Source organism: Hemibagrus wyckioides, linkage group LG04 (genome assembly GCF_019097595.1).
Source record: "Hemibagrus wyckioides isolate EC202008001 linkage group LG04, SWU_Hwy_1.0, whole genome shotgun sequence".
In the NCBI taxonomy this organism is placed as follows: Eukaryota; Metazoa; Chordata; class Actinopteri; order Siluriformes; family Bagridae; genus Hemibagrus; species Hemibagrus wyckioides.
The window spans coordinates 28793699-28817523 of record NC_080713.1 but is presented as its reverse complement, the minus strand read 5'-3'; the positions used below and the strand labels follow the sequence as shown (position 1 = coordinate 28817523).

At 42.6% G+C, this 23825-nt stretch overlaps 4 protein-coding genes across 8 annotated transcripts in view; 2 read left to right on the top strand and 2 right to left on the bottom strand.

Moving 5' to 3' along the window:
- The first annotated feature begins 538 nt into the window (after positions 1 to 538).
- pigb (phosphatidylinositol glycan anchor biosynthesis, class B) lies at positions 539 to 9516 on the top strand. The gene is made up of 12 exons (XM_058388398.1): positions 539 to 866; positions 1494 to 1623; positions 1735 to 1852; positions 1932 to 2036; positions 4530 to 4660; positions 4946 to 5086; positions 5193 to 5244; positions 5831 to 6042; positions 6765 to 6829; positions 6915 to 7134; positions 8439 to 8619; positions 9317 to 9516. Exons 1-12 carry the CDS (start codon positions 740 to 742, stop codon positions 9425 to 9427), a joined length of 1593 nt encoding a protein of 530 aa, XP_058244381.1. The 5' UTR covers positions 539 to 739; the 3' UTR covers positions 9428 to 9516.
- Positions 9517 to 9589: 73 nt separating this feature from the next.
- On the bottom strand, positions 9590 to 21287 carry ccpg1 (cell cycle progression 1). Of its 2 annotated transcripts, none has more exons than XM_058388396.1 (10): positions 21129 to 21287; positions 19110 to 19197; positions 18770 to 18869; positions 18572 to 18648; positions 16987 to 17194; positions 14289 to 14458; positions 13588 to 13738; positions 12711 to 12880; positions 11164 to 12539; positions 9590 to 10729 (listed from the first exon to the last, which is right to left on the bottom strand). In XM_058388396.1, the coding sequence occupies exons 2-10, from the start codon at positions 19167 to 19169 to the stop codon at positions 10531 to 10533; spliced, it is 2511 nt and encodes an 836-aa protein (XP_058244379.1). In that variant the 5' UTR covers positions 19170 to 19197; positions 21129 to 21287; the 3' UTR covers positions 9590 to 10530. The 2 variants fall into 2 exon arrangements, with proteins under 2 accessions (XP_058244379.1, XP_058244380.1); XM_058388397.1 differs by having other exon boundaries at positions 10588 to 10854.
- Positions 21288 to 21450: 163 nt separating this feature from the next.
- Positions 21451 to 22753, top strand: LOC131352358 (piercer of microtubule wall 2 protein). 3 transcript variants are annotated; one of them, XM_058388402.1, is made up of 3 exons: positions 21451 to 21712; positions 21834 to 21945; positions 22019 to 22753. In XM_058388402.1, exons 1-3 carry the CDS (start codon positions 21573 to 21575, stop codon positions 22376 to 22378), a joined length of 612 nt encoding a protein of 203 aa, XP_058244385.1. In that variant the 5' UTR covers positions 21451 to 21572; the 3' UTR covers positions 22379 to 22753. The 3 variants fall into 3 exon arrangements, with proteins under 3 accessions (XP_058244385.1, XP_058244386.1, XP_058244387.1); XM_058388403.1 differs by having other exon boundaries at positions 21459 to 21712; positions 22049 to 22753; XM_058388404.1 differs by having other exon boundaries at positions 21474 to 21945; positions 22049 to 22753.
- The window catches only part of dnaaf4 (dynein axonemal assembly factor 4), a 7387-nt gene continuing 6295 nt past the window's right edge, over positions 22734 to 23825 (bottom strand). For both annotated transcript variants that reach the window (XM_058388400.1, XM_058388399.1), the window contains exon 9: positions 22734 to 23557. In XM_058388400.1, coding sequence (XP_058244383.1) covers positions 23430 to 23557 — 128 coding nt within the window. In that variant the 3' untranslated portion in view covers positions 22734 to 23429. The remainder of the gene's footprint in view (positions 23558 to 23825) is intronic.

The following is a 23825-nucleotide window of genomic DNA, read 5'->3' as shown; positions in this document are numbered from 1 at the left end:
TCACCCCATCAGCCAGTCTGTGTTAAATAATGATGTCATTTAGTGATAAAATGAACATTTGAGTTATTTAGCTGTGGTACAAAAAAAGTAGAACACTTTTGGACGTGTCTTTATGTGAAACCTAAAAATGAGCCAAACTCCCCTTTAGTGCGTTGGAAGTGTCGATTTGGAACACACTCTCGCATGCCAAGACGAAAGGTCGCGCGTGCACATGGCTACGGCAATGCAACGTAGCCAAAGAGCTCTACTCTTACAATTTGCTAATAAATAATAAAACCTGTTACTGCGTATAAAAAGACAATGTATATACATATATATTGTGGAAATAAAATGTTTAAAATAAATGTAAGAAAACATCTAGAATCGGTATATTGTGAATTTACATTGAATACAGCTACATGACGTCAGGACCCAAACTCGGAAGTAAGTTGTTGCTCAGGCAACCCCCGTCACCACGTTTGCGATTTGTCCCGCCCTCCTTGCTTTGATTGGTTTAGAGTTTATACTTTGTACTGATTGGCTGAGTACCCGCGTGAGTGTTGTGTACTAGCCAATCATTAGACAGGGGTCTTGATACTCCCAGCCAATCCCAGCATGGAGGTGGGGTTTGGCGGAAATCTGTTGTGATTCTGAAAATAATAGCGCGATTGTTTTTAAACGCGCCCGTAATGGGGCCATGTGGCGTCCTGGACACACGCTTCATGTAAAGATGATATAAAGATGAGTTTTAAAGGCTGCTATGGAAGCGATCCGTGCTCGCCGTTTCCTGCCCTTTGGTTCCTCAAGTTCAGCCGAAACCATCAGACTCAGGACTCGGAAGTCAAAACTTTACCGGAAGGAAAACAACGCGATTGCGCGCGTGCACAGTGAGACCTGACTTTACAACACATTCCTATTTAACTTAAATACATGAGTTTAAGATATCGATGGTGATATATTAAAATATTAGTCTAATAATGTCTTAAAGCAAAGTCATAACAACGGCTTAAAACAAAGTCTTGCACGATATACCGATATTCAGTATCGCGATATTATTGGTCTCTGTAAATGTTACTGATATCGTGGAAAGTGATACTGAGGCCCTGAATATTTTATTATCTGAGTAATCCCCCCACCTCTCTCTCTCTCTCTCTCTCTCTCTCTCTCTCTCTCTCACTGTTTCTGTCTCTCCTCCCTTTCGGCCCTTTCTCTCTTTACGCCTCACTATCATTTCCGGTCTCTCTGTCTCTTTCGCTCCCTCTCTCTGTCTGTCTTTGTGTCTTGTTCTCTTTTTCGGTCTCTTTTGGCTTTATTCTGCCTTCCTCCATTTCTCTCTTTGAATCTTGTTCTCTTCCCTACTCATCCCTGTCATCTCTCTCTTTCTCATCTATCTCTCTCTCTCTCTCTCTCTCTCTCTCTCTCTCTCTCTCTCTCATCTGTCTCTTTCTCATCTCTCTCTCTCTCTCGCTCTCTCTCTCTCTCATCTGTCTCTTTCTCATCTCTCTCTCTCTCAGGTTTTCTCGGGGTCAGCATCCTGTTTTTCTCAGTGGTTTTCCGTCTCATTAACTGCCTCCTGGTTCAGACCAGCTTCGTCCCAGATGAGTACTGGCAGTCTCTGGAAGTCTCCCACCGCATGGTCTTCAGATATCCTCTTAATCTCACGCTAATGATTAAATCACTCTCATTACTGAAACATTTCTACACGTCCTTTTTGTTCAGTCATCCCCTGCTTCATCCTTGACCTTTTCCTCTAACGTACGGCTACGAGACATGGGAGTGGAAGGAAGGGATTCGAGGTTACTCATACCCGCTGCTGTTTGCTGTAATTTATAAAACCCTTCAGCTGCTGCATTACGACACGCTTCAGCTCCTGGTGAGTTTTGTTTAATCAGAGGGATTCACTGTGTTATAAAGCTCTACAGCGTCTTATTTTTTGACTTATTAATCCACAGATCCTGTTACCTCGAGTTCTTCAGGCTCTTCTCGCAGCACTCGCTGACGTGAAGCTGTACGAAATCACTCGCAAGTGGGAGAACCCAGAAGCAGCCAAATGGACAGTGAGGGACTTGTAGATTTTATTAATCAGGTTTAATCAGGAAACCTGTCTAGTGATGATGTTATTGGTGTTAGAGCACGTTAACCCTGTTACGTCATGTTTAACACAGAGTACAGGGCAGAAGACATCGTTTCTGTCTTCGATATGAGTCTTCAGGAAGACCTCAGTGTTTCTGTTTCTACCCACACATATACCCCCACCTATACCCCCAAATTATATCCCCCCCCCACCCCATATCCAGCCTCAGAAATCACCAATTAACAGCACCTCAGATTAGAGGCATTATGAAGGCTTTACAGAGCATCAGTAGCAGACATATCTCAATATCAATTATAACAATAATAAACATTATTGTGGATTTCGGCCGCCTTCAGCATTGTTTTACAATGTAGAAAGAAATAAACATCTGGAAAGACCATGGAATTAGAAGGTGTGTCCAAACCTTTGACTGGTAGTGTATACCCCCACATATCCCCCCAAATATCCCCCCACATATACTCCACATATCCCCCCACATATACTCCACATATCCCCCCAAATATCCCCCCCCACATATCCCCCCAAATATCCCCCCCCACATATCCCCCCACATATCCCCCCCACATATACTCCAAATATCCCTCTACGTATACTCCACTTATCCCCCCACATATCCCTCTACGTATACTCCACTTATCCCCCCACATATCCCCCCACATATCCCTCTACGTATACTCCACATATCCCCCCACATATACCCCACACATGCAGTTGTGCTCATAAGTTTACATACCCTGGCAGAATTTATGATTTCTTGGCCATTTTTCAGAGAATATAAATGATAACACAAAAACTTTTCTTTCACTCATGGTTAGTGTTTGGCTGAAGCCTTTTATTATCAATCCACTGTGTTTACTCTTTTTAAATCATAATGACAACAGAAACTACCCAAATGACCCTGATCAAAAGTTTACATACCCCAGTTCTTAAAACGTGTATTGCCCCCTTTAACATCAATGACAGCTTGAAGTCTTTGTGGTAGTTGTGGATGAGGCTCTTTATCTTCTCAGATGGTAAATTCTTGGGCTGTCTTGCATGAACTGCACGTTTTTGAGATCTCCCCAGAGTGGCTCAATGATATTGAGGTCAGGAGACTGAGATGGCCACTCCAGAACCTTCACTTTATTCTGCTATAGCCAATGACAGGTCAGCTTGGCCTTGTGTTTTGGATCATTGTCATGTTGGAATGTCCAAGTACGTCCCATGCGCAGCTTCCACGCTGATGGGTGCAAATTTTCCTCCAGTATTTTTTGATAACATACTGCATTCATCTTGCCACCAATTTTGACCAAATTTCCTGTGCCTTTGTAGCTCACACATCCCCAAAACATCAGCGATCCACCTCCGTGTTTCACAGTAGGAATGGTGTACCTTTCATCATAGGCCTTGTTGACTCCTCTCCAAATGTAGCGTTTATGGTTGTGGCCAAAAAGTTCAATTTTGGTCTCATCACTCCAAATGACTTTGTGCCAGAAGGTGCGTAGTAATGGCTTTCTTCTGGGAACTCAACCATGCAGCCCATATTTCTTCAAGTCCCTCCTTATTGTGCATCTTGAAACAGCCACACCACATGTTTTCAGAGAGTCCTGTATTTCACCTGAAGTTATTTGTGGGTTTTTCTTTGCATCCCGGACAATTTTCCTGGCAGTTGTGGCTGAAATTTTAGTTGGTCTACCTGATTTGGTCTTCTTTATTAGAGTTTGAACACTGCTGATTGGCATTCTCAATTCCTTGGATATCTTTTTATATCCCTTTCCTGTTGTATACAGTTCCGCTACCTTTTCCCGCAGATCCTTTGACAATTCTTTTGCTTTCCCCATGACTCAGAATCCAGAACCGTCAGTGCAGCACTGGGTGAAAGATGCAAGGGTCTGTCAGGAGTCTAGAAACTCACTGACCTTTTATACACACACTAATTACAAGCAAACAGATCACAGGTGAGGATGGTTACCTTTAATAGCCATTCAAACCCGTTTGTGTCAACTTGTGTGCATGTTATCAGGCCAAAATCACCAGGGTATGTAAACTTTTGACCCTTTTTCAGGGTCATTTGGGTAGTTTCTGTTGTCATTATGATTTAAAAAGAGTAAACACAGTTGTTTGATAATAAATGGCTTCAGCCAAACACTAACCATGAGTGAAAGAAAAGTTTTTGTGTTATCATTCATATTCTCTGAAAAATGGCCAAGAAATCATAAATTCTGCCAGGGTATGTAAACTTATGAGCACAGCTGTATCCCCCACATATATACCCCCAAATTAATACAGATGAGTTGTGCAGACTAGCTAAGATGATTGTAATATATTTTCTTTTTAACGTTTTGTCCTTAATTGTGAATTTCTCCCACCAATTTGTCTAAAGGTGTTTTTGTTTTGTTTTGTTCAAATTTTGTATTATTGTGAAATCTCCCTGATTTGTCCTGAACAGATCCTGTGTGTGTGTGTGTGTGTGTAGTATTTTTGTCAGCTCTGCTCATGGTTCACGTGGTACTGCTCCACTCGAACCCTCACCAACAGCATGGAGACGTCACTCACCGTCCTGGCTCTGAGTTATTACCCGTTGCACGGCTCCAGAACTCACCATAGGTCTGTGACCTCAACTGTGTGTGCTGTCGCTGATTTTAAAGCTGCAATAAGTAAAGTTTTGAAGCCGTGTTATATTATGTGCAGCACCTGTTAATAGCAGTATCGTGCACACAGTTCATCTTGAGAGAGTTTAATCTCTGTTTATTGCTTATTGATAACGTACTGTGTGTGAGTTCCCTTTCTGCTGTTACCTTGTACTTTTTAATTGTAATAGATTTTATTTCACAGATAATTCTCATCGCACCTTTAACCCTCGATTTGTTTCCCTGCCGTTTCCTGTTGAAGCTGGAAGTACCTCTCTCTCGTCTCCGCGGCCGTCATCGTTCGCCCCACCGCTCTGATCGTGTGGCTGCCGCTGCTGCTCCATCATCTGTGGCGTGAGGAGAACAAGCTGAGGCTCATCACTCGTCAGGGACTTCCTGTGGCGTCAGTGACTCTGATATCTCATAACACACACTCATTATCCAACATTCTGCCTTAATAATGCGCATAATATGCACGTGTTTGTTTTTTTGTGTTTTGTTTTCTTTAGGGCTGTCACACTGGCGGTTTCGACACTTATAGACTGCATATTTTATGGGAAGGTAAATAATTTAATTCCCTAAATAAAGCATCAACACAAAACCTTTTACAACTTTATAAAAATATTCTGATGGAATTTGTTTAAATACAAAGTTTGAGCACCAGGAAGTGAGGTGAAAGTGTGGATATTTTTTTTGTTTTTTAATAGTACTAAAAAATAGTACTATTGCATCATGGAATGGAACAGCCAATCAGGTTTGAGTATGCAAATACAGCTCATGCAGCAGCAGTGTGTCAGATTTGCATATTCATGGAATAGACTTCCTGTTTATTTATTCATCAGCTTACACATCTGAAGAAAATAAAATAAACTTCATCTGTGCTTTTGAATATAAAACCAAATCCACACTATAACTGAATTCAGCTGCTGACTTTTGTGTCTTTAATTTCTCCAGTGTATCTGATGCGTATCTTAGCCTCCACATACTTTAAGAAAGCTGCAACCTGATTGGCTCACTGCTTGCTGTATATCGCTGTGAGCTACAGAGCAAGATCTATTTTATTTGTTATCAGTCAGTCAGTCAAATGGCTTGTTTTTATAAAAGTGGGCGTGTCTTTCCTTTAAACCCCTCTGTCCGGTTCTCCCAGTGGACCTTTGTGCAGTGGAACTTCCTGAAGTTTAACGTGCTGCACAACGTGGCTGAGTTTTATGGTACACACCCGTGGCACTGGTACCTCACTCAGGGCTTCATGGTGGTGATCGGACCGCACCTGCCCTTCTTCCTTCATGGCTCCACCCTCGTCGGCAAGAGACACAGAGTCCTGCTCATGAGCGTGGCCTGGACCCTGCTGGCGTACAGGTACGAGTTCAGTGGAGCCTCTGAGGGACTTAACGTAGGAAATATTCATGATGGAAATGTGGAAAGTGTCTGTCTGTCTGTCTGTGTCTACAACTGTCTGTCTATCTATCTATCTATCTATCTATCTATCTATCTATCTATCTATCTATCTATCTATCTATCTAGTATGTCTGTCTGTATGTGTGTCTAATTATCTTTCTGTCTATCCAGTTTGTCTGTTTTTGTCTGTCAATCTGTCTGTCTTTATCTGTCTGTCTCTCTAAATAATCTGAATGTCTGTCTGTGTGTCTGTCTATGTAGTATGCCTGTCTGTAAATGTCTCTCTATCCATAAATGTCTGTCTGTGTGTCTCTCTCCCTGTCTGTCTCCATCTGTCTATCTATCTCTCCCTGTCTGTCTGTCTGTCTGTCTGTATCTGTCTGTCTATCTCTCTCTGACTGTCTGTCTCTCCCTGTCTATCTGTCTGTCTCTCCATCTGTCTATCTATCTCTTCCTCCCTGTCTGTCTGTCTCTGTCTGTCTCTCTAGCTATTATTCAATATAGAAAATGGATTCCATGTCATGTCAGGTTTTGGGGTCAGGTGTGTGTGTGTGTGTGTGTTTGTTAGTTATTTGGAGTGTGATGGGAGTTTTGTTCTGCTCTCAGATGTGTTTTTAAGTTTATTTGTGGTTATTTTGTAGTAAATAAACTGCACCTGAACTGATTCAGTGTACGAATTTCAGCTTTCTAGCACACAAGGAGTTCCGCTTCATCTACCCTGTGTTACCCTTCTGCATGATCTTCTGTGGTAAGTGTTAAAGGTAAAACACCCTGGAATAGTGCAGGTCCCTGGTATGATTCAGTATATCATGGTGTGTGTGTGTGTGTGTCAGGCATTTCCCTGGCGAAGATGCGCTCCTGGAGGAAACCTGCTGCAGGATCTCTGCTGCTCTTGAACCTGCTCCCGGCTTTATACACAGGATTAGTGCACCAGCGTGGAGTCCTGGACGTTATGGGTCACCTGCAGCACCTGTGTGAACTCGGAGACTCCCCCAGCTCACCTGAGCCACATGTGCTGTTCCTCATGCCCTGCCACTCCACTCCATTCTACAGGTGAGCTTTAGATCTCCTGAGAGTTACACCACACTGGAGAGCTGGAGATGGATCTTCTAACAAGATGAAATTACCAAACACTCCTCGAAAAATCTTCCTTCTAGCATGTTCCATTTCTAAATTCACGTTTAAATGTGCACGCTCCAGAGTATCTCCTACACTGACCTTCTCCTCTGTAAATAACATAATGGCTGTTACACCCTATGTAGTGCCCTTAATGTTCATTATGTTAATGTTCACCCTTACTCCCTACATTTTATACACACCCTAAATAGTGCACTAGATTTGGGAGACTTAGTTCCCTTTCCAATATACATGAAGTGCATGCTCAAGGATATGAAAGAACCATCACTTGTGCAGGAGAAAGCCATTTGGATCAAACTTCCTATCTCTCATTCAAGTGCACTACTTAAGGTGTGACCTAAAGCCTTCTACACTGTGTAACTGCTCTACAGAGGGTATGATGTGACAGAGTGTACATCCTATCTAGTGCACTACATTTTCTAGGGAGACATTTTGGAATTATCTTCATACTATATATCTAATTGTCCCACATAGGGTACATAGTGTGAAGTGAAATCCATGAATTCTCCCTAGGAAATATAGTGCACTATATAGGGTCTACAGGCCATTATATCATTCCCTATGTAGGGGAATTAGTTATGCATGGAGTAGTGAACTGAAGTCATATGGCTACCTACTAGTGCACTACGTAGGGTCTAAGTCCATTACGTCACACCCTATGTTGGGGAGTTATGTATGAGCTGAAGTCATATGACTACCTATTAGACATAGTGCACCACGTAAGGTCTAAATCCCTTCAGCTCACTACTCCATACATAACTCCCCTACATAGGGTATGACGTAATGGACTTAGACCCTACGTAGTGCACTATGTTTAATAGGGAAGTCATATGGCTCTATTACACACAGTGCACTAAGTAGGGTCTAAGTCCATTACGTCATACCCTATGTAGGGGACTTGTATATAGAGCTGAAGTCATATGACTCCCTATTAGACATAGTGCACTACATAGGGTCTAAATCCATTACATCATAGCCTATGGGTAGTTATGTATGGAGTACATATGGCTCCCTATTAGACATGTGCACTATGTAGGGTGTACAATTCATTGTTATACCCCCTATCTAGGGCAGTCATGTATATGCAATTTAACTCCCCCCTTTTCCTGAAGTTTCAGAAACCCTGTCCATCAGCCCTAGGTAGGGTACAATTTAAGGGATCGAACACCCGATACAGTGCACTACATGTGCAGTACAGGACTCTGTTTTGTTTCCTGTAGCCACCTTCACTGTCCAATCAGCCTGCGCTTCCTGGAATGTCCTCCTGATCTGAGAGGAGACCCGGGTTACATAGACGAAGCTTCCTCGTTCTACGCAGATCCGCTCGGCTGGCTCGGGACGTCGTACCCCAACAGATCCTCGCTTCCGTCACATGTGGTCTTGTTCCATCCGCTCGAGAAGGTAAGAGATTCACAAGAAACCATACGAAAGGTTTATCGATCACAAAAAAAGCACTAATAAACACAATGTTCTTGATTAGCATGATCGACGCAGTCATCAGTCAGTTGCCGTGTATCTCACCGAGTAGTTCCACGTTTACGCTGCAATAACGAGGAGAAAATCTGTAATGTTTTATATAAACTTTCATCGCAGTTTACAACAAATGTATGAACAGGAGCTCTGGTTTCTTCCTTATAGCTAACTAACCGATTCTGTTTAGAATAGCTAGCTAATTTTAAACTATCCACAACATCAATATAACATTTATCATTTTAAGAAAAAACACCAGCTATTTCATATCGAGCTAATTAGCTAGTCAGATAACACACGCTAGTTCATGCTAGGTATTAATATACAGATTTTCAAAAGATTCCACAAGGTCATCTTTGGACACGTGAAGAATAAAACACTCCATGTTGTGCTGTTCAACAACAGGTTGAAGATGGTTATTGTCCATAACAGAAGCGTTTCATTACAATTTGTATTTATTAAAGAATGAAACTGGACGTTTTATCCACTTAGTTACCTGTAACGTTCCAGAACATCCAGCTAGCTGACACCGGAGACTCCTTCCATAAACGTTAAATATAATAACTGTTATATAAAACAAATCCTGACCAATCAGAACCATCTCACTGCTGGTCTTCTCTTCTTGTAGGAGATTTCCTCTTTTCTGGATGGAAACGGATTCGTGAAGAAAGCTGAAATATTCCACACGCACTTTCCTGACGGTCGGCTAGGAAAGAAGATCTATATCTACCAGCAATAACTCGCACCCGATACACAGAGCTTATAGAAATGTTTGAGAAAAGTAAAAGAAAACTTGATGCGAGTGTGTGCGTGACATTTCTTATTAAAGATCTGTTTTGTAAAACATGTCAATGAAGCATTTTTTTAATTCATCACACCAAAAATTCATGTTTGAGCAAAGTTTTTATTTATTTCAGCTTCAGATTATTGCAGTACATTCCAGAAGGAAGACAGGTAACTTCAAGCAAAATGACTTTTTTATTGCGTGTGTTTTATTTATTTATTTATTTTTCTAATGAACTGCAAATCAGCCAAAACAAATTACTCTTTGGACAATTATTCAAAATAATAATAATAATAATAATAATAATAATAACAACAATTGGTACGACTGGAATGTAACCCATCCAGCATGACATGAGCAAACAACAAAAGGAGAAACACACAACACACCCAGGATGGAAACAAACATTCAGCTCCACGCTGACGCCATCGAGCGCTAACACTCAGCAGCGGTCACGTTTATTAATAAACACCAAGCTACAAACAGATCCACAGTCCAGTGAAAGCTCAGTAGATCAAACTCAACCATCTGGTCCTGCGCAGGATTCGTTCATTAATTTACTCAATTCGTCTATTTAATAGAAATAAACTTCTCTTCCCAACACACAGTGCTTACGAGTGCATTCTCAAACGTTTGGATTTCACTGTAGAACTTGACTTGTAACTGGAACTAAAGAAGCGTTAGAATAATTCATGTCTGTGCTTGCTACGGACTCCACTGAAACCTAGCTGCGGATTAGCATACACACACGCACGTAGAACAACGTTTAGAGCGTTCAGATTTGTGCAAAATCACAACATTTCGGGGGACGAGGCAGAGGGTTCGCTAGGCGTACAGTGCGTTCAGGTCGCGTGTCAATGTTCTTGTGAAACTGTGATGCTACGTCACGAACGGAACAATGTTTCTGATTCTTTTCGAACAATGCGTCATTGTTCAGCGTAATAATCACATGACCTGAACGCAATGTTTGAGATTCCAAACATTTTTGCAATAACAGCCGCTTTTATTTTCAAATCTAAAAGCTAGAAGTAGAAACAACTAACATTGGAAAAAGTTTGCTAGTATTTCGGATCGAACGGCATGGGCCCGAGCTCGATTTTGACGTCTGCGAAGTGTCTGTCAGAGCTGCGCCCCGACCGGGCCCACTTCCTGTCTCGGGAAGGCAGAGGGCGCGAATTCTGATGCTTTCGCTGCTGATGCTTTCGTTGGCACTCCCGCTCCGATTTGACTTTTGACCCCGGGCCTTCGAAGGGTCGACTGCAAATTTACAAAAAAGCACACATTTTTCTTTTCTTCATCTTTGTGTTTTTTACCCTAAAGCGTTGCACGGCGGCGCTCATGGCAAGGAATTGTCAACATGCAGGAGTTACTGTGTCTCAGACCTAGTGGTTAAAAGGTAACAGAAAGGAATGCGGTGAGCTCAGCAGTCACAGGAACACATGCATTGTACAAACGTATGTACAAGCCCAGACCACAGCAACCCAACACTCTCCGACACACACACCTGACAAACCCACACACCGTACCTGCATATCTCTAGAACGTTTCTTCCCATTCACATGGTTTTGGGGAGAACTCGAAATATAGCCACCTGCCAACAGGTGAGATCTTGAAAAATGTTGGGTTCTTGTGCTAAGGGCTGAGATGGAAGGTGGAAATAAAAATGGTAATAAGAGATGAGACACTCTTACCTTGGGCCGTTATGAGCGTTCTGTTCTGAGTAAGTCACTCCGAAGAAGTGCTTGTATATGTAATCGTCCAGATCCTCAAAAACGTCCTCGTTCTCATCCTGGTACTCGTCCATGTCCACCAAGTAGTCTTCTACTCCGCTGACGAAGTCTGTGAACAGCATCTGATCGTGAATAAAGAGTCCATTCTGGAAGAAACTGTTGATGAAGTTGTCGAGCTCTCTCCAGTGGTGGAAGTGACCCACTTCCTGCTGCAGGTAGCTGTGGAGGAGCTGGTGGAACTCGTCCGCTCTGATGGGCTCCATGGCCTTGTTGAAGAGACTCATGGATTCTCGGTAGGCGCAGTCAAAGACGCCGGTGCATCCCTTAGGCGTTGCTTTGCATCCTGTAGTTCTTTGATGCTTTGGGGCACCTGGTTTGCGTGTGTTGCGGTCTGCCTGGAAGGAGGAGTCCACTGTGGATTTGCGAGGATGTTGGTGCAGGGGCCGGTGGTGTTGCCAGTGTTCTTCTTCTTCTGAACGTTTGTTCTGCTGTTTTTTGAAAGTGTCCTGCTGAAATTCTTGCTCCAATTTCATGTCCTTTTTCTCGTTGAACCTTCTGTCCTGTGGCCTTCGGATTCTGTCAAAGACATTCGAGGTGGAGTCCTTCAAATGCCTGAATGTGGATTTGACGGAGTCTGAAAACTTCCTGAGGTTCTCCTTGACGGCTTCCTGTGCTTTCTTGAGCTGCTCTTTGTGGTGATGGACGAACTCCTTGGTCGAGTTCTTCACTGCATCGAACGTCTCCTTGACCTTCCCGAGCATGCCTTCTTTGGACTTCCTGGTCTTTGGTTGAGTGTCTCCTTTGGCTCGGTCTTCCTTGGATTCCACGTACAGTCGCTCCCACAGGTCAGACCGCTGCTGCTCAAAACTCAGCTTCTTCTCCAGTTCCCGTAGTCGAGTCTGGAGTTCCTCGGTTTCGGTATCAACCTCTCCTTCCTCTTGCATCCCGGTATCTCTCTGGCTCAGCTCTTCCAGCTCCTCCCTCAGCTTAACGGTCACTTTCCTCTCCTTATCAAGCTCTTTCCGAAGCACCTGAGCCTCTGCCATCAGGGCCTCCTTCTGGCTGAGGTAGCTCCGGATCCTCTGCTTCTCCTCCAGGAGGTGGTCCTTCAGGCGCTGGTTCTCAGAAAGGATGGAGTCAGCACCGGCTCCTTTCTCCTCGAGCTCGCGGACCTGAGCCCGGAGCTGTCGGAGCTTGTCCTGCAGGGCCAAGAGAGACGCTTCCTCTCGTTCCAGAGTGTTCTTCAGCGCCCGGTTCTCCGAGGCAAGGTGCTTCTGACGAGAATCCATCTCACTCTTGGCCTGCTGAAGCTGTGTGAGTAAATCTTGCCTCTGAGCCTGTGTTTAACACGAAGAAAACCAGGTTCAGTCACTTAACCTGAAGTTTTATTAAACTCAACCACAGTTCAGACACATCAGTGGTGAATTTTGTTGGAGCAGCTTTCAGTTTTATTAATCCAAACTAATCCTGAGTTCTGAGTTTAGTCTGGTCTAGTGAAAGGGATTTACCTGTAGCTCTGCTTCTCTGGCTCGGAGATGCTGATTCTCTTTGGAAATCTGGTCCATAATGCCGGGCAGGGACATCTCCAAGTCTTGTGTCTCCTCGAGATCATCTATCAGACTCTCACTGCAGATCAGTTGCTGGGCCTTACGCTGTCTCTCCTGGATCTGCACCGTGCCTGTCGATAAATAAATAAATAAATAAATAAATAAATAAAATCACTTTTGGATCTATATAATAGATATTTATATAAATATTTATAAGGAATTATCTTACAAAAAAAATACTAAAATACAGCTCATATTAATATAATAAAATACATTATATGCAGCATATTAATTATAAAGCACCTTTAAAAAAAAAAAAATAATAATAAAAAAAAGTCAAAAATAAAATGATGAAAAAAACAAACAAAAATGCAATAAATAATAACAGAATAACAAATAAATGTGTAAAATTAGGGTCATTAAAAAACAGATGAAAAACAAGGCAAATAAAACAGAAATAAAATTATTAAAAATATTTAAGTTGTTTTCTATTTGGCAATAAAACTAATTAATTAATCAGCATTAGCTTTAAATTATGATTTCTAGACTGTTAAAAATGAAAAAATGTCACGTAATCGATGCTAGATATTTGGCGATACTGTATATTTTAAGTCTGTATTTTTCTAAATTCTTACACATCAAATTAAGATACTGATTAGAACATAATATCCGGGGATAAATAAATAAATAAATAAACAAATACACTGTGATGTCACATCCTTGAGACCGATAAAGCTGCCACTGCTTATCTGCTGGATAATTTGTGAAATGCAAAGCTGTTACATGCTCGAATCCGTGACGATGATGAAGATGAAGATGAAGAACGCTCTGTCCTCACCGTAGAAATGTCCGAAGCCCATGCTGATGGCGATGACGAGGGCGAGGAGGATGCACTTGTTCAGGGTCCTGCTGTTCTGTCGCTGTTGCTGGATGCGAGCTTCTCTCTGCTCCTCAGCCTCCTCCACCTCCTCATGACCTTCATCTCCGTTCTACAGGATCGACAGAGATATACAACACACACACACGTCTTTACATCTCAAAGGAAGTGTATATATGTCTGTGTGTACACTAGGGGTTTATGGGTAAGTGCCATCCTCAGTGAATCTCACCGTGTGGTGCGTCTTTAACATCCTTTAACATCCATGGATCTTTCCATAGCTTTAGACTATCAAAATGTTTTTATAGCACTAGGAAAAAAGAAATTCTTTCAAGAACCGCTTACTGAAAGGTTCTTTAGGGAACTAAAAATGGTTCTTTTTGGCATCCCTTTTTGTTTGGCTCTTCCTGAAGCCGTTATTTTTAAGAGTGAAGACACAGGAAGTTTTTTTCCCCATAAACTCTGATTTAATTTGTGCGATGCTGCCCCCTGGTGTTACAAAGTTTATCCTGTATTCTTAAAACATTCATAAAGAGGCTATAAATGTTTAGAAGCCTCAGTGTAGAGTTACAGCCTTTACTGCAGTGTTTACTGTATTAGCTGTAGTCATGAGGTCACGTGACTTATGTAAGGTCATGTGACTGTATTACTGTGTGCTTCACCTCCTCTTTCTCCTTCTGCTCCTCCGGGTCCGAGCCGGTCGTGCTCCTCCTCATCCTGCGCCTCCGGACCGTCGCCGTCCCCGCACTGGCCTTCGTCTCGCCGTCCTCATCCTCATCCTCGGTGCTGGTGCTGCTGGAGCCTCTGCGTGCGGTGAGGTCTGCTGGGAAAACTGTAAAACAGAGAAAAGACATTACTTCAGGAATGACAACACACACACATACACACACACACACAGTCCAATCATATCATTACTATAAACACAACCCAATTCCAACATGCCGGGCAGAACAACAGACTGTTTGTGTGTTAGAGAGATGAACAAATCCAGGACAAGGGAAAACATTCTGTAGCTTACGTCATGTTTACGAGCAAAAAAAACAATCAAAATTGATTAAAAATAGCAGGAATAAACCTTCGCTGTGGGAGCTGAGGCTCTAAAAGTGCCCTTGTAAAACTCTAAAGCTAAACAAGCTCTTTACAGAGTGCAGAGAGATTTCAGAAATGACTCCAGCATGCAGGACAGGGAGTCGGTCCTCAATAAACCATTGGATTATTATATAAATAACATCCATCCATCGTCTATACCCACTTTATTCCTAATTAGGGTCACGGGGATCTGCTGGAGCCTATCCCAGCATACAGGGTGAAAGGCAGGGGTACACCCTGGACAGGTCACCAGTCCATCACAGGGACACACATATAGACAGACAACCACACACACTCACTCCTATGGACAATTTAGAATTACTAATCAGCCAAATGTTCAGCCTAATGGACTGTGGGAGGAAACCAGAGTAAACCCACACAGGCACAGGGAGAACATGCAAACTCCACACAGAAAGGCCCCTGCCTGTTCAAACCCAGGACTTGAACCCAGGACCTTTTTGCTGTGAGGCTACCAGTGCTAACCACTAAGCCACCGTGCCGCCCCTATAGAAATAAGTTTCACTGTACATGAATTTGCCGTGTACGCAAATCTCCAGAACACACTTACGTATAATAATCATAAAACCCTGAGAACAGAACACTTGGGATGTTTGATTCACTTTGATTTAGACGAGTCGATTCTGAATCGATTCAGAGTCGACTCTCTTTGTTCGTTCAGATGAGTGCGATGGCTGTGGAAACAGATTGTCCTGTGCTACACAGTTATTAAATGTGATTCCTTAAAAAAATGCACAATTACACAAAAGCACAACCCCGTGCACCGTATACAGACCGGAACTTTTTACAAGAAACAACATGGGATGTGATCCGATTTACAGCCAGCTGAAGCGGGAGAGTGGAGAGATAAGCTCTGAGCGATAAGCTCGCTAATTCCAGCTCACACACTCCAAACACCGTGTGTTAAGAACCGCAACACGACACAACAAGGTCGGCAGCCTTCCTGTGGCACTTCCCACAACCACACACACACACACACACAGCGTGCTGAAAAACACTATCAGAAATGTGCACCAAGGCCATTGGGTGAAAGTTTCATCACACTGATGTGGCAGAACCTGTTTAGTCCACATCGCCATGCAAATACACACACACACACTATCTCTCTCTCTCTCACACACACACACACACACACACTCTCTCTCAAAAACACACACAAACACACACACAAACACACTCTCTCTCTCTCTCTCTCTCTCTCAGGAGATTTCATCAGTTGTAAGAAAGCCACAGGATGTTATGCCACATTGCGCAAGATCCAAGCACACACACACACACACACACACACACACACGCAGCACCTGAGATGTTGTGCAGCTTGTGTGTAAAGCTTCTTATGCTCCTACAAAAGGCCCGTGTGCTCCTCAGCCAGTCTGCTGCCGTCACATGGAGAAGCATCACACTGCAGCTTTATTTCCATTCAAATAACAACACAGTCACACGCATGGAGAAGGGAAAGTCTGCACATATTCATTCAGATATCACCACGGCAACCGAATTCCACTTCCACCGGGCCTTTTTGGGAATATCGGGACACGGATTCGAGACAGATATCAAAACTGCTTTACAGCACGACTCTGCGAGGAGAAAACGGAGGCAGGAAGCGATCCCAGACTTTCTTTCGTTCCACAAAACTAAATGCCTGAATAATAAAGAATAATTATTTATTTATTTATTTTTGAAGAATTTAATTGCTGCTGTGAATGTAAACAAAAAAATAAACCCAAGAGGAAAATATCCGAACATCCTTCCCCTCTTCTTCCCCTTTCCCCCCCTCATCTCCCCCCCCATCTTCCCCTCATCTTTCCCTTTTCTCCCCCCCATCTTCCCCTCTTCTTCCCCTTTTCCCCCCTCTTCTTCCCCTCTTCTTCCCCTTATCTACGCCTCTCATTTCCCTCAGAAGAAAGACCTTGTTGTTGACTCCAGTTAACCTTAACACAGAGATAAGACCGAAGCGTGTGATGAAGATGTCTTGTGTATAAATAAGGGACTCTTCAGATTTGGTGTATTGTGTCGACTGAGTGATTTTATATCCATCATCTGTGAAAAGAGAGCGATCTGAAGGGAGATCTGCTTTGGTAAAAGTGCTTGGCAAGAACGCAGAACGTTAAAGGGTTAAAGCCTCAAAGAATTGTTTCTAAAATCAAACACAGAAAAAATTTGGATGAAATGAAATCATATGCTTCAGTATGTCTCAGGGATGTGTTTTTGTACATGAACAGCTGGAGGTGTGTGTGTGTGTGTGAGACTCACTGGTCTCCACAGCGCTGAACGTGTACTGGCTGCTTGACGACGTCCCCAAGTACAGCTCCTCGTTCCCCGTGTCCTCGTCTTCCCTAACGACAGGCTCCTCCCACACCCCGAGCTCCGCCTCCCTGCAGTCGCCGAGGGTGACGATGTCAGAGTGATCGCTGGAGGAGCAGAGATGCGTGTGGTCCTCTAGCCCCGCCTCCTTTCCTGCCTATGCGCGCACACACACATTTCTCAGCATTAGAATTAAATACGTTTATAAACAGCTTGTTTTTATTTGTGGCTGCTTTTGTGAACATTGAGAAGGTGAGACACGCCCATCAGTGACACCTGATTCACGTAAACCTGCTAGTGTTTATCTGAAAAACAAAACTGCGGCTGCTGCTAAAGCTGCAATACAAGCTACAGGACGAGTTTCCCCAGTATGTGCAGCAGGAATTCAGGACTAGATTGTTTTACTTTATAGTGCACATACCTCACTGTTCACATACTCAGAATCAGCAGTGACTGGATGCTAGACTAGACATCCCAGTCCGTCTGGATTCCCAGGTTTTTCCAAATGTTTAGCTATTTCATGCACAGTAAGGTTAAACCTTCTGCTGTTGTTGTGATTGTCGTCATGATCTGTACTCAATCCCAGTCCTGAATAGTGCTCAAGCCTGAGATTAGAGACACGATGTTTGTTTGATTACTGCCTCCGCTATGTACAGTGGTATATACACTATATTGCCAAAAGTTTTGGGACACTCCTCCAAATCATTGAATTCAGGTGTTGTTTTTCAGGGGTTGATCTCGGCCCCTTAGTTCCAGTGAAAGGAACTCTTAATGCTTCAGCTTCATACCAGGACATTTTGGACAATTTCATGCTCTTTGTGGGAACAGTTTGGGGATGACCCCTTCCTGTTCCAACATGACTGCAGACCAGTGACCAAAGCAAGGTCCATAAAGACATGGATGAGTGAGTTTGGTGTGGAGGAACTTGCTCCACTTGGCAAGGAACTTGGAGGAGTCCTGACCTCAACCTGATAGAACACCTTTGGGATGAATTAGAGTGGAGACTGTGAGCCAGACCTTCACGTCCAACATCAGGGCCTGACCTCACAAATGTGCTTCTAGAGGAATGGTGAAAAATTCCCATAAACACACTCCTAAACCTTGTGGAAAGCCTTCCCAGAAGAGTTGAAGCTGTTATAGCTGTAAAGGGGCGGGGACAACTCCATATTACATTCATGTGCATGGAAAGGCAGATGTACCATAACTTTTGCCATCATAGTGTATCATACAATGTCGATGTGTCACGATATGAAATAAACGGCAGCCATATTGCGAATGTGTATTTAACAACCAGTAGTCTGTTTTAAATCCACCTTTAATCTTCTTTAATCATTTAACTATCTAACAAGATCACGTTATTTTTTACATTTAATAAACATATCTGTCCATCGCTGTATTAAAGTGAATATAATTTATCCACTGAGAATTGAACTCCACCCTGAACAGTGCACTGTGTAGTGAATCAGCACATAAACACCATGCTGAGATTCTCTATCGGTTTTGAGAGAGTGACTCTTCAGGAATCAGACTATACCTGTCGTCCAGGCTCGGCTTCCGGCGCCGCCTCATCCTTTTTAATGGAGGACTGTCCCACCGCCTCGCCGTCCTGAGCTGCAAACACGATTAGGATGAGACGATTCAGTTTGTCATGGTGCTACTGATTACATCGACATAAAAGTTGCTTCACTTCACTTTACTGGTTTCTGATTGTGCAGTAAAGCTGGATGTCTACCTCGTGAAGGGGCGGGCTGCTCCGGGGCAGAAGCTCCGGCTGCCTCTTCTGGATCGTAATCCACCACAATCTCGGGTCCCAGAGTCTCGATGTCCGAACCCTATGCAAAAAAACACACAGGAATTAAAAAAGGAATAAAAGACTCTTGGATCTCGAGTTTTAATGGAATTGCTTCTTCTTCAAGATGGCAGCAGTAACATGAACTCCACAGTGTTGATTGTTTTCCAGGAACAGCACTTCTCTACAGTGTTTTTATTCCTTCTAAACATGATGCTAAGTTCACAGACTGGAGCAGAATCAGTGCTTTCACATATCTATAATGTTTTTATCTAAAACTCACCTCGTTGCTGATGACAGTCCAGCCGCATGACGACTCGGTGTCACTCGAGCTTTCTGACATGTTGCCGAGTCTGAATCAAACCTCGGAGCTGTGGAGAAAACACAGGGCAGCGTCTCAGAGACATTTGCTTATGAAAATCAGCGTGTTTACGACACGTGCTCTGCACACTCTGATAAAAATGTCATGTCAGTCTGCCTGGGCTGGTAAATGATTAAACAGGAATAAAGCTAGGAGGGGGTTTCCACAGAAAACAGGACGAACAGACGGAAGAAAACAATCACAGGTGCAGCTGCAATGCACTTTAATAAAGGGCCAGAAACTCTGGTCTAAACTTCAACATGCAGCTTTCAGTTTCTGACACAATCAGATCTATAAACACAAGCAAAACTTTCTGGTGCAATTACCCCATTAAACTTTAGTAGGCAGGACCAAAGAGGTGGAGTCATGTGGACTGGGACCAGCCCAATAAAAAAGATTCTAATCCGGCCCACTTGATGAATTTATAATCTGTGTGTGTATTAACATAGTTAATTACCCTGTTAAACTTTAGGAGGTGGGGCCAAAGAGTTGGAGTCATGTGGACTGGGACCGGCTTTATAAAAAAGGTTCTAATCCGGCCCACTTGATGAATTTATTATCTGTGTTCTGTATTAAAATCGATAATTACTCCGTTAAACTTTAGGAAACTTTAGTTAAACTTTAGAAGGAAAATGTTTGCAAACAGACTGTTGTAGTTACTCCACCAGGGGGCCTGACCTTACTTACTGCAGGTTGGTATGACTCCGCCCCCTTCTCTAGGCCCCGCCTCTTAATGTGAAAGTGATGATACTACAGCACCACTTTGTGTTAACAATTACACACACTACGATCACTACCTAACACCATTACAAACTTAATCACAATGCAGGAGACAACATCATCCTCATCATCCTCATCATCCTCCTCCTCATCATCATCATCATCATCATGAGACAGCACTGTAGTGTGATCTGCAGTAATCCAGCACGTGCTGTTTCTTTGTAACGATGTGTCACAGCTGAACACCGACTAGTTGACAACAAAGAACATAAAAAAAAATAAAAGAAACAAAGTTATCGTTTCTATAGTAACAGAGTGACATAGTAACAGCTCGTGTCGTATGACAGGTGATCCACGTAAAAGGATGGACAGGAGAACATTGCTGACGTGGTGAAGTTTTCTGTAAGGTTTCTTTGTAACAGTCAGAGGTGAAACTGCTGTCAGGCGAGTTCGCGGTTTCCATGGCAACCTGTCTTCTGATAATTTCACTCAGTTTGTATACATTACCTAAATAAACAACGAAATAAGAAATTTATAATCCACTCTCTATTAAATACGGAGTCGTTATATTCAGGATAAACGCAATGAAGTGATTTAAAGAAGCACATGTTAAGACATGTACAGTGCAAGTATCGCGATAACACACTGATCGACAGCAGCCGGCAAAATAAGCCACCGTAAGTTACTGTAAAAACAAACAAGCAAAAAAAACTAAAAACAAAAGCAGCACATAAGATGACTTAAGTAAACGGAAAGATTCAACATTTTCCACGAAGGTGACCAGTGCGTTGCTATAGTAACCACCTAAAAAAAAAAAAAACAACACAACACAGCCTTGTGCTGAATATCTATCTGCATCTTAATCGCCTCGTTATGACCAGTTCGCGTTAAACTACATGTCAGCTGCTTCTAATTAAAAATTGTAAACATTGAAGTGCTGACATCTGTGAGCTCTGTAACTGCGCCATCGACAATCATCAATCATCGACAATTCTCATCTTAAAGACCGAGTGCAGGCCTGCTAAAGACACGCAGAGCTAATCCTATAATCGTCAAAGCCTCACGGAATTGCAGGGTGCAGACTACAGGAGCTGCTGGTCAGCTGTTTCCTTCTGCAAACACCGCAAAGCCTCGCAGTTAAAAGTGCATCACATCACACACTCTCGCTTATTTCTTCAGGCACGTGGCATAAAATGTCCAAAAAACCTTTCTTAGCATTACCTCTCAAAGATGAAAGATAGATATTGTCTTTATCCACAGCAGGAAGGGAAGAAAAAAATGTCCTCGGTGCAAAAAGAGTCTCTCTCGGATGTTACACGCCTCAAAACATCAACACTCTTTCAGAGCGCAACCAACAACAAAACAATGCGACTACACAAGCATCTTGGGAAATGTAGTTTTTTAAAAAGAACTGCTGCAAGACGTCAAGAGCGCTGCGTGGCCGAGTTTACTACAACTCCCAGAATGCAACCGGAATGACGCAAACCAGGAAGTGTAGTCCTTGTTGGATTGTCATTTGTGTTTGGTAAAGATGTGTGAATTATTTCAGGTTTTCGTTTCCCGGAAGTACAAACGATTTTTTTTGCTTTATCTAAATAGTTATTAAATCATAGTGTATGAAAACGTTTAAAATATAACATGCCGCAACGATAATACTATACTTTTATGTCAATAATAATAATAATAATAATAATATGTATGTGTCATATATATGTTACACTGTCTCAGCCAATCATAAACGGACTTCCGCAAAACGTCACGGTTACCATAGTAACGTCTTTGTCGCCTCGGCCAAAACCCATGAAGTAGCTCTTTTTTATTATTTTTTGTGTGTGCTTTTTTCTGTTTTATATATTTATTTATATTTATATTTTATACTTTATTTATAACTGACGATAAATAAAGTTACTTAATTTTTTCTTAAAGTCCAGCGTTGTCAAAGACCGAGAAACAATTGCCGTTGCCAGGGCAACGCACCTTCAACAAATGCCCTCGTGTGACCAGTGTAATCGTCAGCCTGCAGTCACCGTCCATGAAGGTTGGTTATAAACTTATCAGACGAATGCTTTGTTATAAATTTCTTTATTTTAGCTCTGTTTCTTTCTCTGTAGGATTTATTGTCTCCTGGGTGTGATTTTCAGGATAAAATGTCCCAAACTGAGGAACATCAGCAGAATCAGAATCAGAATCAGAATCTTGGTCCTCCATGTCTGAACCCTGGGAACCCCGTGTTCTCCTGCACACTGAATCCATCATCCTCCTCAGGACAGAGTCTTCTGTACAGGACCACCTCCTGTGAGTACGGATCTCGGTCCCCGACCTTCGAGTCGTCCCCGTGTGTGTATCACCCGATGTCTCAGGCCTTCTCCAAGCACCTGGGGACGTGTGGGATGTCCCGGGACACCTCGTTCAACACCAGCCTGGACCGCAGCAAGGTGTGCGACCGCATCAATTTACACAATACCATCTGAGATACCATCAGAACTCTGGATACCCGGTCTTGCTCTGAGCGGGTGGATGGAGTGTAATATATAACCACTCTTCAGGATGAGTCCTGCTCTACAACTGCCTTTATATTCACTTTTCAAGGATCCGTCTTGTACAAGATCATCATGCATCTTTTTTGTCTATCAGATGTCGTATAAAGAATCTTTATATTCTAAAAGATAAAAATTCTTCTATTCTAAAACTCTTATTATTTACGCTTGACTGTGTTTATGTTTCCTACAAAACACAAAGAAATCTTTACACACCCGGGTTTCGTCATTCATACTGTGATTGTATAATGCACATTTTGACCATTTTTTTCTGATCTAGTGTTAGAAAATAAAAGAGTACATAATCCACCTGGTTGATGTTCAGGATTTCTCTTCCACCTTCTCAGCTCACTGCTAACCATGTCTTATAGATGTGTGTGAACAATATCAACTCAAATGAGCACAATTCTACAGCCTGGAATAAGAAGAAATCAGCCGCAGCCTCATGTCTCACTGGTTAACAAAGTAGTCAACATTTGTTAAGCATAAGAAATCTGATGTGGAGGCAAAAAAATATATATAACTTATGGTGAAATATTTTATATTAGAAAGACAGCAGCTTCAGCCCCAGTGTGTAATGAACTGGGTCGGGTTTTACTGGGGTTTGTGGCTTAAAAGTAAGTTAAAATGCTTTACTTCCAAAGAACGGGATCCACTAATTGCCATCTGTTTAAAATGAAAGACTGCAGGAGATCGGAAAGAAAGCCATTTCAGGAAGCTTTCAACTGCAGCACATAATCACAGACTCAGCTGGAATGAGTCCTGTAAACAAAAAGGGTGTATATTATTACAGATGACCTTAAGGATCAGAGCTGATCCCCACAAGACACACACTGTGGTGTTTCATGGAAAAAATAATTATTATAGGCAATAAAGTGAGATGAAGAACACTGCTGGTATTATATAAGACAAGACAAGCCATCATCGCTTATGTTCAGGACTCAGTGAGCATCAGAACAGACTGTTCCCCAGTTCCCTATTCCCTCTAAAACACTGTGGGTGATTTGGAGCTTGGTCCGGTGCCTTGGACGATCTCCCGGATCTTCTGGGTGTCTGCCTGAAGAGCCTGGTTGTGTGGATCGATCTTCAGAGCAGCCTGGTAGTCCAGAAGTCCTGAGCATTAAACAGGAAAACACTCTGTGATTAGGGGGTTTGGATCTGATACTAAAGAGCAGGCTCGAGGTTCAAAACATTAAAGGAGCAATGTGGAAGAAAGAAGGTTCACAACTTTCAGGCTTTCATCAGTAACATTAACACAGGTCTGACTTTTTAATCTGAAGACAGATGTTTTATTTTCTTGCATTTTCACTTAGCCAGTTCTAGAAGTAATAAAATAAACGTAGCTTTTCACAGTACACCAGCCTGGTTTTAACATAATTTC